The sequence below is a fragment of the Condylura cristata genome, unplaced genomic scaffold, assembly GCF_000260355.1.
Source record: "Condylura cristata isolate star-nosed mole 26May11 unplaced genomic scaffold, ConCri1.0 scaffold00038, whole genome shotgun sequence".
Taxonomy (NCBI): Eukaryota; Metazoa; Chordata; class Mammalia; order Eulipotyphla; family Talpidae; genus Condylura; species Condylura cristata.
In genome coordinates this window covers 1,597,153-1,616,210 of record NW_004567139.1, presented here as the reverse complement: position 1 = coordinate 1,616,210, position 19,058 = coordinate 1,597,153, and the positions used below count along the sequence as shown (strand labels likewise).

Below are 19,058 nucleotides of genomic sequence, written 5' to 3'. Positions count from 1 at the left end.
GCCGCGCTCCCGGCTGCTTCCCAGAAGAGGAAGCGAGAGGAGGAGAAAGACTCGAGCTCAAAGTCCAAGAAGAAGAAGATGATCTCTACTACCTCAAAGGAAACTAAGAAGGACACAAAGCTTTACTGTATCTGTAAAACGCCTTACGATGAATCTAAGTGAGTTGGTCTTTTGTGTTCCGGTTTATTTTCTTACAAGTTTAGCTGTTAAATTACCAGTTTTTAAGAAAATGATGATGTCAGTAGTAATGTAAGTGAAAATAGTTAAGTCAGGGTAGAAACGTTTCCTCTGTGGTCTTCAGCTGATATTCTTAACCTTGATGCTAGACAAGTAAAGTTGTATTATCTTACATGTTCATAAGTCGTGTTTGTCCTTCATCATACTCTTTTCTGTCAAAAACAAGCTTTCTGTTGCTCCTTTGCTTCCTCCTCGCGTCTCTGGAGTGACTCCGGGTCAGTCAGATGCTCTCTAAGGAGAGGTGTGTCGCTCTCATGCCAGAGCCGAGCGCAGCCTCTGGATTCTGCGGTTAGCCCTCTGCATCAGCTCCTAGCGACTGTCAGGCTGTGAATGGTGCCAGAGGTTTTGAGTTTTGAGTGGCTTGTTTTTTTAATGTTCAATTTTAAAGAATTCTATGTTTTTTGGTATTAGAATCTATGACTTCTATCTAATTTTTGTAAAAGTTACCACCTACTAGGGTCAAAAAACTACAAACGTGTTGTCTCTTTTACTTATTCCTCAAATACGATACTCAAAAAATTTGCTAAGCCTAGCAGCTGGAAGCTGTTTTTGACAGTTGGGACTTGTATTTTGTGATATATACAAGATTTTAGGAATTAACCCATAAATGTAGTTTCATTTTTTCTCATTATTCAACTAAGGACTTAGATTCCATTTGAGCATTTAAATATAGCCCAGCTTTTTAAAGCCACAATAAACCGCAAATATTTTTTGCAGCACCAAAAGTTTATCTGATAGTGCTAAAAAAAATGACTCTTTATAATTAGGAATTTTTAATGTCTACCCTGAGTGGATGCCTAATGAATTAATAAGATAAAATGTTTGGTACAACATTTACACCGTCCAGGTGGTGCTGTTCAAATTAAAACCTGATTGCAAGAGCCAGACCAAAGCTTTTTGTTAGGAGGTGAAGCTGTGTGTTGAATTAAACTCAGATCAGTTTTAGACATCTTCACTTTTTATTGTCTTTATTATAAGTTATATATAGCATAAAAGGCTGAACCCTATTAACTGATTTTTCACTTAGTCTCATCCAAGTGTGCTTTGCTTTAAGCAAAATAGATAAAATGATTTATAGAACAAAACAGAACATGATTTGTTTTCTTTACTAAAGGATCTACTTAAGGAATTTTTTTTTGGCCTATTTTAAATACCCAGATAGCTGAAATTAATTTAACATTCAAGTTTCTTAGAATATTTCTGTAGTGTGAAATATGAGGCCTGCATACATGCACATACATGCATTCCATGCGTTCACTTTATTGAAATTGCCTCAATTTGTGGATATTTCCTGTTTTCCAGTTTGTCATTATTAGCATTTCAATATGTTAATTCCTTCCCTATTTGAGTTAGGATGAGTTAGTGTTTTTTTGGGGGCATTTTGACCATACCTCTTACCAAACTTGGGTGGTTCGGCACTCCTGAACGTGAAATGCAAGTCCTGAGCCTCCAGAGCTACAACCCAGCATCTGGGGAAGGCGACTCGCAGGACACCTTAAAGCCGGTGAAAATTATGCGAGAGCCATAACCCCAGAGGAAAAGCAGTCGTAGGATAAACCACTCAAGCAAGTGTTACTCTCTGTGCCCTGGAGCGGGTTAGTTTGAAGCCGGAGGATGCCGGGTGAATCCACCCAACGCACAGGACCCGAGGCAGCAGCGCTTCTCGTGACTTTCGCTAATTCGCAGACTTGGACAGAGACACACGTCAGTAACACTGTGTGTGTGTCAGGAAATACTTTTCATTTTGTCATTTAGGTTTTATACTACAAAACAAAAGCCTCAAGGGTTCACTCCGTGGACTCCCACGGTTGCACGCTCAGGCGGCCCCACCTTGCCACCTGCCGGCAGCCCCTCGCCATTTCGGACAACTCCTTACACCCCTCTCACACCGCTCGTCCTGCTTTCAGAATCAAAAAGCCCCTTCAGAGTCCTCCCGGTTAATCAGCCTGCCCTCTCTCCACCTTGTGGCACACATAATATTCAATCCAGCGATTATCTAGACTCTTTGGTAGAAATTGAACCACTCCATGTACCTTTCTTAGCTTTCTTCTTCATACCTCATTTTGACCATCTCCTCCACCTGCCGGCCAGCATGTCCTCGTAGTGCAACTGCAACTTGGTGTCTGCGCTTTGCTTTGTTCTCAAATTTAAATGATGAGATACATTTTCAAACCTATCTAGTAGCCCTGAATTTGAAATGGCTTCTGTGGCATAGGTTTGACAGATGTAAGTCTTGATTCTTTGGCTCTGGTTTTCGTGCCTGTTAAGTTTTACGCACATTCATTAAGAGGCAGACATTACCATCAGTGTGTTGTTTATTTTTCCAAATCCCAGTATGTTTTTTAAGACCCATATTTCACTAAACAGTATATTTGTTGAAATTGATGTGAGTGATGTTATGTTTCCACACTTGATACAGTGTCAGATGCGTAGTTGCCAGTGGTTCGATGCAGGATGTTTATTTAGCTGACTCATTGCAGAACTAGTTATCCTGTAAGATAGTGAATCAGGACAAGGAAGACAGATTTAAGTATCATGCAGCTCAAAATGACAATTACATTGTCATTTTCATTGTGAATACTTTTAGGTTCTATATTGGCTGTGATCTTTGTACTAACTGGTATCATGGAGAATGTGTTGGCATCACAGAGAAGGAGGCTAAGAAAATGGATGTGTACATCTGTAATGATTGTAAACGGGCACAAGAGGGCAGCAGTGAGGAATTGTACTGTATCTGCAGAACACCTTATGATGAGTCACAGTGAGTTCTGATAAGAGCATCATATTTAATAATTTAGGAAGCCAACTTGCTCTGACTGGTAATTTATTTTTAAATAAAAAGCAAGGTATTTTTCTGAATATATTTTACACCTACATTACAAACCCCTTTCCCGTTTTTTTTCTCTTCTTCTCTCTTTACCTCCCCTTCAAAATTTACATTGCTTCATAGTGAATGTTTGAGATGCAATGGGAAAAAATATGGTTTAAAGGGTAGATTTGATTCTTCACTGTGTAACATAGAAATTAATGAGATTAAAATAGCCTGACTGTTTGGATTTTTATCAGTGTTTGTAATGGTGCTTTATTGTAGGCTAGAAAACCACTAATTTGGGTGCAAGCTCTGAGACTCTGGAGCATCTCCTAGGGTTTTGAACTCCCAGTTGGGAGGCCAGTATCGGCTTCCCACTTGATACGGTATTAGTGGAAAGATTTTTTTGGCTTTATTTTGTCTTGAGCATTAAAGTCAATTAAATATTCTACCTTTTCCCTTCATATTGGTTCTCCAATATTACACAGTGTTCTTAGTAAACTTGGAATGCTTATTCTTAACATCAGAATTACTAAATTAGCAGATTGGAATGTCAACCTAGAAGAGTATTAAAGCAATTACAATACTAAAACTACTTTGTATCCCAGGGCTAGAACATTTTCAGGTGCATGTTTTATTACTTGTAAAAGTGAATCGTAGCAGTGGGATGTCATCTGTTTTGAACTCACATTTGCACCTCGGGTCTTGCAGATTTTATATTGGCTGTGATCGGTGTCAGAATTGGTACCATGGGCGCTGCGTTGGCATCTTGCAGAGTGAGGCAGAGCTCATTGATGAGTATGTCTGCCCACAATGCCAGTCGACCGAGGATGCCATGACAGTGCTCACGCCACTAACAGAGAAAGACTACGAGGGCCTGAAGAGGGTGCTGCGCTCCCTGCAGGTGAGCACCGTTGCACGCAGCTTTCAGGGAGTCGGCCATGTGCCCCGCTGAGTCAAACTAGTCTGGTGACGTGTGCCGCAGACTTCCGTCTTCCCATGCAGTGTCCTGAGGTTCTCCAGGTCCACATGTTGACACAACTGTTGTTTGTTTAATGCTCTTACTTAAAAGACTTGCTTCTGTGACCTAAAGCTTCTGTCTCACAGCCATAAATTGGAAAGGTTTTGTTAATTCTAGTGAGATGTCAATACTTATCAGAGAATTTGACCCCAAAGCCTTCCCTCCCTCATTGAAAATAAACAGGAGAGCTAGATGACCCACAGGAATTTAGCGCATGGTACATATATTCAAGATATACAAATGCTAGCCTGACACGTCCTCCTATTTTAGTCTTAATCGAGAGAATTGAAGGAATAGCAATCTCAGTGTGTGGTTGAACGGTGCTAACACCCACTGCTGGCACCAGCAGTAACCGCCGCACCCTCAGACTCGGCCAGCCTCACGGGCGTGGCAGCAGTGCCAACACCACTTAGGGGCCAGAATACAGATTTCTTGACTCCTAAGCTCGTGCTCCACCCCAAACCCGCGCCATGTCCTCAGGCCACCTTTGAGAACCATTATCATAGAGTACGTTCATGTGAGGTCATTTGTGGCTAGAGCAAAAATCACCTGGTATAAATGACTTCATCTATTAAGTTTAAAACTGGCTTTTGGAACTTAAGGTTTGGTTGATACAGAAACCGGACTGAGAAATGTAAACAAACTTACTATTTCCACTTGATAATATTGATGCTTATTTCTCATTACAGGCACATAAGATGGCCTGGCCGTTCCTTGAACCGGTAGATCCTAACGATGCACCAGATTACTACGGTGTTATTAAGGAGCCTATGGGTAAGCGCTTGAATATAGTTTTTCAGTAATCTCAGCAGATATCTTGCTTATCATCCTCAAATTGATATTTCATGAGTATACACAGAGTAAGACTATGAGAGTATAAATACATGCGCTCACTTTGAAGGATAAATAGGTGTTAAACGTTTATAAATATGCATAGCCTTGGACCAGGCAGGTTCATTTCTTAGGATTTATATGTGCACAGGTGTGTTGCTCGTTGAAACAATGTTTGTAATTGCAGAAAAATACTGGAAAAGATAGTGGAAGGGTAGTGGAAGGGTAGCTAAATCTGATGATACCTGTGCAGGGTATTATGTAACTATATAAAGAATGAATAAACAGTGAATAGGTCAAAGTCAGTCATTTTCTTTCTTTCTTTTTTTTTTTTTTTTTTTTTTTTTGCTTAGAACTAGGGTGTAGGCCAGAGGTACAGGGGTCGGGGTGGGACTGAGAGGATTCACCAGGGACAGAGTGGGGAGCAGAACAGGTGGATTCACTGAAGTACACTGCTGAGGAAACAGAAGAGGCCTGCTGTACCATGTGGGTCAGCTCCCACTGGGGAGCTGGGGCTCGAACTTGTGCTGCAGTGGCTGGCGATAGTTTGATATAGCACTATGTCTTTAACCCCTGCAGTACCAGGGAGGCCCTGAAGTTATAATTTTAAATATTTGCTAATTTGAACAAAGAAACTAGTTCTTTGGCTTTAGATGTCCTTCAGTAACTAGGAGTGTATTTACTGTGACTTTTTTTCTGTGTCTATTTACTATTTATGTATTTTGTCTTTTTCTCTTGGGATGTTCATATTGTTATCACTGTTCTATAAGGGCTCCTTATATACTAATGACATTTAAAGCTTTACAGTAATTTTTTGGCATATGGCAGTTTTTAAACTTGTGAATTCAGATCTATTAATCATGAATTCTGCTTCTAGAGTCACTCTAGATAGAAAAACCTGTACCTGCCTGTTCTCCTAGGACTCCTTTTCTCAGGGATACCTAATTAATTGGGAATCCCAAAATGTCCAGAGACTACTGACACACTTTTTAAAATTAGTAAATACCTAAAACTTAAGTATGAAAATGGCATTATCCTGTGTGGTGTGTTAAGCATTCTCTTGTGTGAGTGGCTGGTCCAGCCTGCAGAGTGGACTGGAATTCAGTTCAGGACAGGTGCGTTTCTGCAGTTGTCCTTGTTTTGCTCATTCTTTCCTGTCCCTGCGTAAACTCAAACTGTCAGAGTGAGCAGAGGAGTTGAATTTGTGTGTGTGTGAGAAAATATAACAAAATTTGCCATTTTTATATGAACGGTTCGTTAATTATATTCCCAGTGTTATGTCTTCTAGTACATGTTATGGCTTTAAATTTTACCCTTTAGCTTTAATCCACATGAAGTTGTTTAGTCATACAGGCGAGGCAGAATTTTTTCTTCAGATATGTAGGCAGCTGCCTAGCCCAATGTATTAGCAGGGTTTCTTCCTCTGCTCATTTATTTTCTAAATGCCTTTAACTTTTATTTTTTTGGATGAACTTTAAAATGATTTTCTCACTTTCCAAAACAATCACTGAGGGCCTCCCGGGTGGCACAGGGGTAAAGACACGGTGTGATTCCGCTACCACCAGCCACTGCAGCACAGCTGCAGCTCAAACCGCAGCTGGCCGGGGGCTGCCCCTCACGGCACCGCAGACCTTGCCTGTCCTGCCCCTGCCCCGCTCAGCGGTGTATTTCACTAGCTCCGCCTGTTCTGCTCCCTGGTTTGTCTCCGGTGAATCTTCTCACCCCCACCCTATGCCTGTGGCCTGCACCCCATTTTTTGGTATGTGTAAATAAATCTTTAAAAAATAATAATTGAAATTTATTTTGGATTGCTTTACCTAAGTTTATCTCTCCTAGATTGATTACAGTCACTTGCCTTTTACTCTCTTCCAGATTTTTATGTTAAATTGTGTGTGGAATTCACCTTCAGGCACAGCTTTCTCCTAATGTTAGTTCAGGTCAAGTTAACTTAGCATGTTTACACCAAGGCAGTCACCACAAACTACCCTGCTGATCTTCGCATTTCTGTATACTCCCCACGGTTACTGGCATTTTTATTTGTATCAGCTATTTTTGCCTTCTATAATTTTTTTAAGGAGGCACTGTCATTGCCACCATGAATGTACCCCTTATTGTCTAAGCTAAGGTAACAATAAAAGCAGTAAAGAAGAGAAGATGAAGTTGGTAACGTCTGATATGGGGATTACAAAACCACAGAGATTCTGCTATAAATTCTGGGTTCCCCCTCTGTCCATATAGCAGTGCCTCACTAGTTACCACGTGGTTTGACATGTATTGCTCATGGTGTATTTTCCTTATCTCAAAAAAATTGAAGAGTGGTTCTCTGTAGTTAACAAAGATGTACAAGAACCTTCTCCACAGGGTGTCTTTTTAGACATGCAGTCAACACCAGAGTTGGAAACGCGCCCCTGTTTCCTGTTGGATTGCTGAGCAGTTCCGGTGGTGAGCCAGCTTGCTTTCAGGATTGCTTGGCAGGGAATGTATATCCTTGAGTCAGGACCACGTACTGCTTTCCTGTTAGAATAACCTTACAGCTTCAAAATGTTTACATTTTCTGTTTTTAAGACCTTGCCACCATGGAAGAACGAATACAAAGACGATATTATGAAAAGCTGACAGAATTTGTGGCAGATATGACCAAAATTTTTGATAACTGTCGTTACTACAATCCAAGTGACTCCCCTTTTTACCAGTGTGCAGAAGTTCTTGAATCATTCTTTGTACAGAAGCTGAAAGGATTCAAGGCTAGCAGGTGAGTGAACTTTCTCAGTGTTCTGAATTAATTCAGCACCTCAAGCTCTTCATACCCCACTCTCTGAAGATACAGCCAGTGCAGTTTATGATCACCTTAAACCTTGAAATGTAGATGCTTTAGAGAAAAGGAAAGAAGTCAAGTCCCTAGCCTGGATTAACAGTATGATAGCATTGCTAGGACAAGTGAAAAGAGTTAATAATGAGAAATTGCTGAGTTACTGATTTAAAATTAAAATTGTTTTTAAAATTCAAGAAAATGTTTATCAGATGTTTACAGATCACAAAACGCTATCCTTCTTCTGAACGCCTAGACACATTCAGAAGACAGTGGTAAGACCGAGCTCCTGCTCCAACTTGACAGAAGTATATAAATGCTGTTCTCTTGGGTAGATTCAAGATAGGACTTTTCCTTAATTTATGTTTGCTCTATCTTTGAAATCCTAAAATATTTCATTTTTCTGGATATTTTTGCTGTGGTCAAAACTCTTATGTGCACAGATCTTTTCTTTGAATCTCCGGTCCATCAAGCATTGAGAGCCTTGCGTGGGCTCCAGGCTCTGGCCTCATGCTGCCTATTTCTGAACCTCGGCTTCCCCGTCTCAATTCCATCATTTTCTTTTTTCCAACAAAGGCCTATTTTGCTTTCCTATGATAATTGCCCTCACTCTGTAGCCTTTGAGAATCATTATTCATCTCCCACCCACTAGCCCACAACCTGTATCATCCCTTGATACTCAGACTGGGTGGATTTTGGCTGGATTGGGGTCTGCATATTATTATCTGTATTACCTAAAGAACTCCTAAGGGAATCTACCTACCAAAATGAGTGCTCTACAGAGTAAATTTCCCCTGAGGAAAATCTTACAGTGTTTTGTCTCTCTTCTGCTCCTGGAAGAAAGTAGAGTAAGAATTATATTTTATTGTCAGTTTATATAAGCTAAAAATACAATCCCAGCCAAAGTAGCCAATTACCTTCCCAACAAAGGAATCAAAAACTATAGATAGGGAAAACAGAGAGGGAGGCAGGCAGGTTGTAGACCAAGATCCAAGAAACTGTATAAAATCCTATAAAACTTTACCATTTTTATCATCCCCTGTTAACCCACTCACTGCAAAACTTAAAATGTAAAAAGACTCACTCAACATGACAGAGTATCCAGGAAAGTAATTATAAAGGGAGTTTTTTTTTAAATGTGACGTAACTCCTTTAGCTAATTAGATTTCAGCAGATGGTAGAATACAGGAAGCAGATAGAAGAGGATTGATTGGGGAAGCCAGGCAAGCCACAGCTCAGAATCCGCTTTTAAGACTCTTCAGCAGGGATGATAGCTTACTGAGCAGTGGGACTCCAGACAGCCTCCAACATGAAGATTTCAAAATACAACGGGAGAGGAAAAAGGTGGGACTAACTAAAGATCTATATATGGGACAGTCACCCTCTCTAGCTTCTGCATGTGGACCTGTGTGAGAAGCCTCAAGAATTAGAAAAATACAGTGTTCTTATGTAAAGGAATTAAATAAACTGTGTAGAACCAGAGAGAATTATACCCACTTGAGGTTCTCAGCAGGGATAATTTGCCCACCCATTCCCAAGAAGTATCTGGCAATACCTAGAGACACTTTTGTTTGTCACACTTAGAAGTAGGAAGACAAACTGACCTTTAATAGGAAAGGCCAGATATATTGCTAAATACTGTCGATACACAGATAACCTCCCACCACACCAAAGAATTACTCAGCCCAAAATGTCAGGAAAAAAGAAATACATATATGATGGAGAGTGTTGATAATGTGGATTTTTCATGCCAGAAAGGAATATATGAATATATGGGAGATCTCTGTACTGTCCTCTCAGTTTTTCTGTGAACCTAAAACAGCTTAAAAAAAAGAAAGTGGGGAGTGGACCTGGAGGGCTGCATGGAAATAGCCAGCCTGCTGGCTTCTCACATCTGGACATCCGGAAATGAAGATTTTAGGGTAGAGAGAAAACCTTAGGCTAAACGAAGACGGTTTGGCTTTCAATAAATTCCATGTTGTCATAAAAACGAAAAGAATATAGAATATCCAGTATTCACTTAGTGAAAAATTCCAGCATGAACAGAGAAAACAAGAATTTACTGGAAAAGAATAGAAATTTTTCCTGGGCCAGTAAGAGTTACAGGTTGTCAGGTCCAAGCAGATGAATTCATTCATCCAGCAAATGTTTCTTAAGACCCTGTTATATGACAGATATTAAATATAGTGGTGAAAAAAATAAAACTGGTTTCTACCGCACTCACATATTGATGGGGCGAGGGGTGGAGATGGCGGGGGGCATGAAAGGTGAATGAATAAAGCTAGCTAGAGAGTTGGAAAAAGACCCGCCCCACATACATCACTGTAAAATTTACAAAGACTAAAGCTCTTTCGAGAGCTTCTAAGGAAAGTTAAACAACTGTAAAGTAACAGGAACTAGAATAGTATCAAACTTTTCTGTAGCAACACAGAATACTTTGAGGAAAAAATTATTTTCTGCCTCCAAGTCAGTGTCTAAACAGTCAAGTGCAAAGGCAGAATAATACAGTTTCAGTCATGTAAAAACTCAGAAAAGGGCCTCCTATTCTTAAGATGTGCTCTACAAAATAAAGGAGTAAATCAAGAAAAGCCCTTGAATCTAGAAGGCAGGTTCAGCAAAGCAATAAGAATTACTTTGATCTGTGGTGACATTTGCACAAAAGACGCGTGCAGCAGGTAGCACACATTGGAGCAGGGTGGTGACTTTCAGTGTTTTAGTATCAGCCTATACACAAAGCATATAAAATTTAATTTTAAATTATAGGGAAGTAAAACTCAAAGGGAGATTAGAAAAATGCTTTTATGAGCTGTTGTGATTTGTTTTACTAGGACAAATAGTAGAAAGTTGGTAAAACACAGTAGCATGAGAAATCTAACTGATGAGGAAAAAAAAGCTCAAGTGCCTGGTGCTGAGGAGCCTGAACTCGGGTCATGGAGAGGGAGGGTCACAGCTTCCCACGACCCTCTCCAGGCTTTATTTGTAGCTCTTGCAGTTCTTTCTCTAATAAATTTCTAAAATTTATTTGTGAAAGTGGAAAGGCTCAGAGCGTTAGCAGTAGCTGAGGTAGGAGCTGGGGGACTTGGTGGCCCACCCTGCTGCCCTTTTGCCAGAGTGGGAGTGGTTGCACCTGCTGAGGGAGGAGGGACGGCGCCTGCCGGGCCTGTGGCAGGCAGCGCGTGTGGGAGACCAGGGCTGGGTCTGTCGCACAGTGAAGGCACCACGGAGGAGAGCTTGTCACCAGATTGTTTCATGTGGCTTTTTGCTGTATTCCACTTTACATCATTTTCACTAAAGAATGTAGAAGTTAGTTGAGACTTTTGTTTTCTTCATCTCTGCTTAAGTAAGTAAAATTCAGTGTGAAGAGATTTCTAGGGAATTTGTTGGTTTCCAGATTTAAGGCAGAATGAAACCTCAGTAGGCAGTCACTGAAATATTCATTTATACAATTCTGGTATTTCCTTTGCCATATTTCCCCATTTTTAATTTATCATCCCCAGCATTGTTTGCACATTTCGCTGCTGTACTTTGTTATAATTCTTCATTTATACCATCCATGTTCTTTCTTTTCTTACAGATTGTGATATCTTTAGTCTGAATTTTTAACTGGAATCAGAACTGGAATTTGGGTCACTCTTTTATTGTACCACGTGATTACCTAAACCAAAATTGCCCCCACAAAATTTCAGATTAGATAACATAATTTTTTAATGTTACAAAAAGATGTATAGTAGTAGATAGTTTATTCCAGCAGCCATGTTGAGCAATGTATTTAAGAATTGTAAACTCCTGTATTTATATACAAGATTGAAATACAAAGTACTTTGACTTAGTCCTGATACCTGTACAGAAGTTGGCTTACTAACAAAGATTGTGAATAAAACTGTGAAACTAGAAAGGAGACTTTCTGGACTTTAATAGAAAAATGTGATTTTAATACTGCTATTTCTGGGTTTTTTTTTTAACATATTTTCCCCCTTTATCCTCCCAAATCAATGTAAATAAGCACAAATACACCCCCACACACCGCACGCGTGTGTGACTTTTACCATAATGGTAATGTTTCTGTAAATGTCTCTATTTGTTCCTTTGACTAAAAATATTGTAATCTTTATTAGGAAAAAATACATATTTTTTTAAATACTGACTTTTTTCAGTGAACTATCATGTTTAGTGTATAGTACAAAGCTTTAATAGTATAGGTTCAAAACTCCTTACTTCTCATGTATCTGCTTGCCAAGGGTGAGTGAAAGAACATGGCTGCTTCCCCCAGACAGACTAATAACCTTGGCATCCACATAAAGCATCACTGTTTTCAAAAATGAAGGGTGCTTAATTGTTCCCTTTTTTCTGTATTCTGTAGGTCTCATAACAACAAACTGCAGTCTACAGCTTCTTAAAAGTTCAGCGTGTTAACCTAACATAAAACACAGCAAGAATCTGGTTGTCTGAACTATTTTAAATTAAGGAGCCAGATGTTTTTAGTCAGGTTATCCTGACAAGACCTGACCCAAACTTCGTTTTTATTGGTCATAATAGTCCAATTATACTCTTGGCCAATTTGTCCAACGGACAAGGGAAAAGCAAAGTCAACGACACCATTATCTTGTCAAGATCAAATGGTTTTACTATTGTGGCAGAAGCGGGAAAACTTTGTTTATTGAAAAAAAAAAAAGAAAAAAGAAAGCAAGAAAAAAAGATAATATGGGGTCAAGTGTAACTCCATGGAAATGCCACGTCTGCTCTTCAGTGAAGAAGCTGGTTTAGAGTCTCACAGAAAACTTTTGACTGTATTTATTTATTGTTGCAAAAAAGACGCTTTTTTATTGCTGCCCTCATTTGTCAGCTAATTATTTTTTCTTATAAAATCCAGCCCCGGTTATATGTAATCCATTCTGTATCTTATCATGATTCCTGTAGGTAAAAGTACAAGACAACCTCTAGATGTCTTTTCTTTCTATGAAAGGAGCTGCTATGTACACATGTGCACACACACAACTGGGAATCAACAATGAGTTACTGTTCATGGTAGATAAAAATTAAGCTTGCATAAAGGTTGGGCTAAATGGTCCTGGACTACAGACTCTGTTGCCTTGAATATAACAGTACAATTTGTCATTTACTCTGCACCAGGCTAAAAGGAGTAAAAATCTATTTGAAGGTATCTTGTTTGTAAAACATTTGTCAGATTCTAATTTTTTTCTTTTTGTATTAAAATTCAACTATGGATGTATATGAAACAAAATAAATGGAGATAATTTTTCTCCCACAGATGGTGTCTTTGAATGTTCGCTAATGATTATCTGTCAGCCTTTGAGGGGGAAGGGAGGGCTGCAAGGCACATAGAAGACAAAAAACATCCGATTGTACCTGGCTTTTTCCAGGACGGCAGCGTCCCTTTGTTTTATCATTCTGAGCCCATTGTCACCATGTCAGAGGAGAATCCTCAGGGATGCTAATACTGTTGCATCGATTGATCGTACTAATAAGAAGGGTGATGTTTCAAACTACACATTGCCTTCGTCTGTACAGATGATTCCAGACAAGTGATCAATGACAGACAGCTGCTTACTTTATGAAGGCCGTTTTTTGTTTGTTTTTTAAGATGACTTCATTCTTGTATTTTGCTTTGGTTGGTTTGTTTTTCATGTAAGAAATAGTATAAGCAATAGAGAAAAGTGGAACAGTGGAGGAAGGTGTATGTTGTGTGTTTTTCCTTTCATTGTTCTAACCTTACACATTGTGTTACTGCATTGTAATGATAGTTTCCATCAAGTCTGCCAGAATTGGTTTATGCAGTTTGCAAAAATTTTACTAAATTTTGCACTACTGCATCATAGCTTTGTCCTACCAAGTTCTGGAATTTAACAGATTAGTGTTTTTAAGAAATTTCCTTCTGTTTGATATCACCCTGCTATGCAAAACCTCTCAGACCTTAGTTTCTTAAAAGAAAGACGTTGCTACAGTTCCCAAGTCTTATCATAGGCTCAGGGGTACAGGTTATTTTGGGTTAGTTTTACCTGATGACATCCATTATCCATTCCTTTTTGTTCATAAAACCTGTGCTTACAAATGAAAGAGACTAATCACTCAGTATGAAAACAAGGTTTTAACTTAAAATATTAACATGGAAGTAGTCAAATATAGGTTATTCTGTCCTTTTACTTTTTAAAAAAATCTGATACATATTGTATGCCCTATGCTGATGCCAGAAGCCTACATTTTAATGGTTCATAACACTGCTCTGCATCTCGTCCCGTCACAGTATTTCTGTATTATTTATTCACATGTAGGTATATGTGGGCTTAGTCATTTAAAACTTGTTGCAGCAAGAACTTTCCTACCTATAGGCAATAGATTGCTATGTTTTTAACAGATTGTGGCAAATTCTAAACAGCAATTCTTTTTGTACCTGTTAGGACATTCATCCTAGAAAAATAAAGTAATGTTTTTGACAATGAATTTGGTGCAGTTTCTAATGAAACAATGATTTGTTGGTTGATATGTTTTCTCTAGCAGCGAGCGGCATTACTGCATTGTACAAAAAAGGTCATTTCATGGAACTCCTCAGACCAGGAAGTTATTCATTTCATATGTGAACTTATAAAAGTATAAAGCCTTTAATAATTTCTACCCACATAAATACATAGTTTTATCAGTACAGAACTTTAGAAAGTAATATTTGAGAAATATACATTATTTTTAACATAAGTTTAAAAATAAGTCTCAAAAACTACTTTTCTATGAGTATTCTTTGACAAGCTTTTGCTATTCAATAATACATCAGCAATTTTGCCTTCAGTAATTGAAATCGTGGCGTGCACATTTATAATACTGTTAACATTTTTATACCCAGTTTCGGGGCATGTAAATACATTTGCTTTAACTTCCTTGGCTAAAATTATTTTCAGTGCTTGTTATCTTCACTTGCCAATCTTGAAAGTATTTCATAAAGTATTGTCATAATATGGTAAGCCATTTTCTCCTATCCAGATTCTGCAGGGTTTGTGTTTTAGTTGATGTAGGTTTTAAAAAATGTGAATTTTTGGAAGTATTTTCTAAAGTAAACAAATTACCTTTCTGTATTTCAAATGGCCTTGAGTGTTATTTAGAGACCCTGAGATAATACTGTTTGTAATCTGCATTTTGAGAGTCTGCAGATAAAAGGTCTTTCCTACTTCTGTTGGTTTCTAGTAGGCAGACTGCCCGCATCTTTGTGTTTCTGATAACAAACACCCAGCCGGTGGCTTTTTACATTTGCACACTCAGGGCCTGAGCTAGACTGAGCCCCAGCACCAGGAAGCCTTCCTTCCAGAGGGGCTACTCCCTTGTTAGCCTCAGGGGTCTAGTCCTTAAAAAAAAAAAAGGTGGTGTCCCATGGGCAGAGTAATGTCTTAACAGCTCTGGGGTGGGGTAGGGGTGGCCAGCTAAGAAGTACTTGTACTCATTTGAAAAATGCTAAGGTACTTCTAGATACTTAAATTCAGAATTGATTTAGCGACCAAAAAGGGGCATTTATTAGAAGCTCACATAGTACATGAACCTATTTGGACCAAATTCAACAAAAGAAATGTGTTTTTTGAATTGGTAAGAGTCCTAAAATGGAGGTCATGCACTGTAGGCAGTTTTTAAGTGTTTGCATAGATGTGCAACCTTAAACATTAGGGAAAAGATTAAAGAATGCCAAATGGCATGTTTAAAGGGCATTAAAAAGCTAGTGCCAAAGGGAAATGCGTGTTTCACAGATCTGTCCCTGCTAAAACAAAACTTTTTTTTTTACCCTTGACACCTAACCTAACCTAATTTGAAGGAGGTGCTGTTGGTTTCCTCCGAAGGCAACCCTGTCATTGATGAGGCCAGTTACATGTGCATGTAGCCCTAATGCGATAAACAGCTATCGGAGTATGAATTCACTAATTACAGTTAAGTCCATACAATGAAGACATCTCCAAGCTATGACTGAGTGTGAAAGAGGAGATTCCTGGCCTGTTCTTTCTGACCTGGAATCAGCAGCCTTAGTCACTGTCCCCGGTGTTCATCCCCCACTGTGTGTCCTGTCATGCCTGCCCTGGTCTTGAATGATGGCCTTAATTTGTCAAGACAGTTTCTAAGAAACTGGCTTGCCTATATTTGCTGGGTATGAGCCAAATAGCACGTAGATCACTGGTTCAAGCCAGTCCCTCAGAAACTTAACTAATCAGTCCAATCAAATCCTCACCCGCAGGCTTCTGTAAAAGTGACTTGAAACCAGAGCTACTAACTCTTCTTTGTACACTAACATCTAACATCCAACCAATGTGTTGATGTAGCTATTTTTTCATTCCTCCATCTTACTCATGATCACCACTTTCTGGCATTTAAGAATTCGGCTTTGATTTTGTGACTTGTGCTATTTTATTTATATCAAAATTAATTTTTATCTTAAAAACCCAGAAACAGTAGTTTGTGTAATAATGCAGTTGTTTGCCCTAAAAGCAATTCCACTAAGATTTTTTAATAAGTTTGCACAGGACTTATTTTTGAAACTTATCTAAAATTCCCTCAATAGGGCCTCCCTGGTAGCGCAACAGGTGAAGTCTCAGAATTATGAAGCTGTCCGCAGCCACTGGTCATCAAGAGATCAAACCCCAGCCAGGGAGCTGACCCATGTGGTGCAGATCTCTCCTTTCTGTGGATCTGTCTGTTCTGCTCCCCATTCTGTCTCTGGTGAATTCTCTTACCTCTACCCTTCATGCCTCTCTTTGGCCTATACCCCAGCTCTTGTATACATAAATTAAAAAATCTTAAAAAATATTTCCTCAGTAATGTTTTACTACAGAATAGTCAAAACTTCCTTTTCTTGCCTGTTTGCTCTTAGAGACAAACAGGTAACAGTATCTCCGATGTCTGTCAGCTGTTAAGTCTTAGTTACTACTACTTGCTTGCTTCCAAATGGATTTACTAGCGACCTGCCTGGTACCTGGGCTTCTTGGGCTCCATGTCTGCGTGTCCCTGCGTCTGCAGCTCCCTGAGACCAAATAGGCTGTTTTTCTTCAGTGCACTGCCTTTCCCATGCAGTAATCTTCAACTAGGTAGGGTTAGCAATGTCTCTGGTCAGTAAAACTGACTTTTGAAAAAAGTTGTTAATGTCTATGTGGACTCCAGTAGCCAATCAATATTATATTCTACTAGTGATTAGGCCTGTTTCAGCTGGCAAGCATTAACATTCATATCCTCCTTGCAAGCAGTCATTGAATATTGAGGGTTTGGGGAGTAAGCTTAACGGTTTTTTCCCAAACCTTTGTGGCACAATGAGGCTAAAAAAACCAGGTGTGGGCCCTCCCTGGTGGCACAACAGGTTAGGACCCAGCATTGCAAGCTGGCCGCAGCCACTTCAGTGCAAGTTTGATCCCTGGTTCCAGAGGTGACCCACATGGCATGGCAGACCTCTCCTGACCCGCCTACTGCTCCCCTCAGCAGTGTACTTCATCAGTAGGCCTGTTCTGCTCCCCACTCTTGTCTCTGGTGAAGCCTTTCACCCCCAGCACCTCTCTGGCTTGTACTCCAGCACTGTATAAATAAATAAGTAAATCTTTTTTAAAAACAAAAAAAAAAAAGAAACCATGTGCATCCAAGATCTGATTTCAAGGCGTGGTTTACTTCTTTACAAACACAAACATGATACTTGGTCTTAATAGAAAGATGACATCAGATATACCCAGAAAACCTTTAGCTATGAAGGGTTTAGTGCCAGGGAAGCATGTAGAGAAACTATCTTCCATTTTGGCGCAGCAGGAACACTTGCTTGAATATTTTGCTTGAATGAAGTCCGTTAGTATTCCTGGAGTGTAAACTTTAATACTCGTCTTGGGCACTGACCCTAGTGTTTTGCTATAAATGACATTTCATATATGTCTTTGACTAGTGTACTTAACATCTGGACAGCATTTTAATGTGTACAGCATTTTAAATGTGATGCTTTGAGTATAAAATTTGGTTTGATACATGATATAGACTATTCAAAGTTGTATATTTTAAATCAAGAAAATGTTTTGTGAACTATTTCTACTGAAGAATGTATTTAAATTAAAATAATTAAAAATAAAAAAACATGAAGCAGTGATCTGTTAACTGGACAGGTCAGTCATCTGAACGTTGTGCATATACGGCACGGCCGGAGCTCAGAAGCATACCAATAAGAACCATTTGGTAAGGAGGAAGGTGACTTCAAGGTTAAAGGTAGCACTGACTACTCCTGAGTTCATAAAGGCGCTGTGTCCCCTAGTCTAAAGGGAAACCCCATTTCCTGGTAATAGACCTTTCTTGTTTTGTTGCTGAATTCCAAGTCTCTGATGATCCAAAAATGCCCAGATGGAATGTTTCAAGTGCACTGGGTGTGAACTGCACTTTGAACTTGCCCATCCCTTTTTCTGTTAAATCTTTTCACGTAGCTGCCACTGCTCCTCAGCAATCCATCTCCCGGGCGAAGGCGGCCCCTGAGGACCTGCAGCAGAGCTGTCGGGAGCTGCCGTCTCTTATGGTAGATGTGCCCCATCACGATATACCTGCTGCCTGAAAAGTAGCGAAATAAAAATCTGTCGTTATATAAATGCCATGAAACAAAACACAGGAAAGTCTCATGATCTAGCTGTACACGTTGATACTCGCACATGTAACTTGCACACAACCCGTGGAAACAGGCTGGTGGCTTCCATCAGCCACATAAACAGCCAGCATAGCAGAACAGGTGTAGTAGGTTCAGTTACTAGAGGGATTTTCCACCCAATGTCCAGAAAGGTGTGGAAGTGTGTCTTAGCCTGCACGACCCCCTCCCCCCAAAAAGCCCTTTCTAAGCTCAGTTCTGAGCAGAACCCCTTATGCTTCCCTCAGGCAGTGGTTATGTCATTCTCTGCTTTCGTCAATAAATACAGGTGCCCGCTTAATGCCCACTGTGCTGTTCCCACCCTTACCGGGAGGCACGAAGAGGGTGTGGGGTTCAAATCACAGTGACCGAACTTGTACTGTCTAAATTCTATTCGCTTTATGATACAACCCACCCTCCCCCCCCCCCAAAGTGCTGGGGTGACCAGCTGGGAGCGGGCTGCAACTTCCAGCTTACAAGGGGTGGCACACAGTACACAGGTCAGGTCAGTTTCAATACCAGGTTTAAATTCTGGACATGGCCTGTTGCACGCGGAGGAGTCAAGGGCTAATAAGTGGACTCGGAAGAAAAACCCGTCCGGAGTGATGTACAGGCGGCTCAACTTGTACAGCCCGTCCCGGTCCACCAGCAGCGTCACCAGGCGGATCCCCGCGCCCAGCGTGTCCACATCGTGCACGATCCCGTTCACGGCTGCTCCAAAACACAGTTTGGC

The 19,058-nt window shown here is 40.0% G+C and overlaps 2 protein-coding genes across 2 annotated transcripts in view; one reads left to right on the top strand and one right to left on the bottom strand.

Annotated features, from left to right (window-relative positions):
• The window catches only part of BPTF (bromodomain PHD finger transcription factor), a 123,935-nt gene extending 111,417 nt beyond the window's left edge, over positions 1–12,518 (top strand). Inside the window, exons 28-32 of the mRNA XM_012732982.1 lie at positions 1–158; positions 3,758–3,950; positions 4,757–4,841; positions 7,464–7,650; positions 12,068–12,518. Coding sequence (XP_012588436.1) covers positions 1–158; positions 3,758–3,950; positions 4,757–4,841; positions 7,464–7,650; positions 12,068–12,104 — 660 coding nt within the window. The 3' untranslated portion in view covers positions 12,105–12,518. The remainder of the gene's footprint in view (positions 159–3,757; positions 3,951–4,756; positions 4,842–7,463; positions 7,651–12,067) is intronic.
• Positions 12,519–17,320: 4,802 nt separating this feature from the next.
• LOC101623369 (chromosome unknown open reading frame, human C17orf58) lies at positions 17,321–19,058 on the bottom strand (the record flags this gene model as incomplete). The annotated part of the gene is made up of 2 exons (XM_012732981.1): positions 17,321–18,255; positions 18,845–19,058. Coding segments are annotated over 2 exons (405 nt in total), but the record flags the coding sequence as incomplete, so codon positions are not given.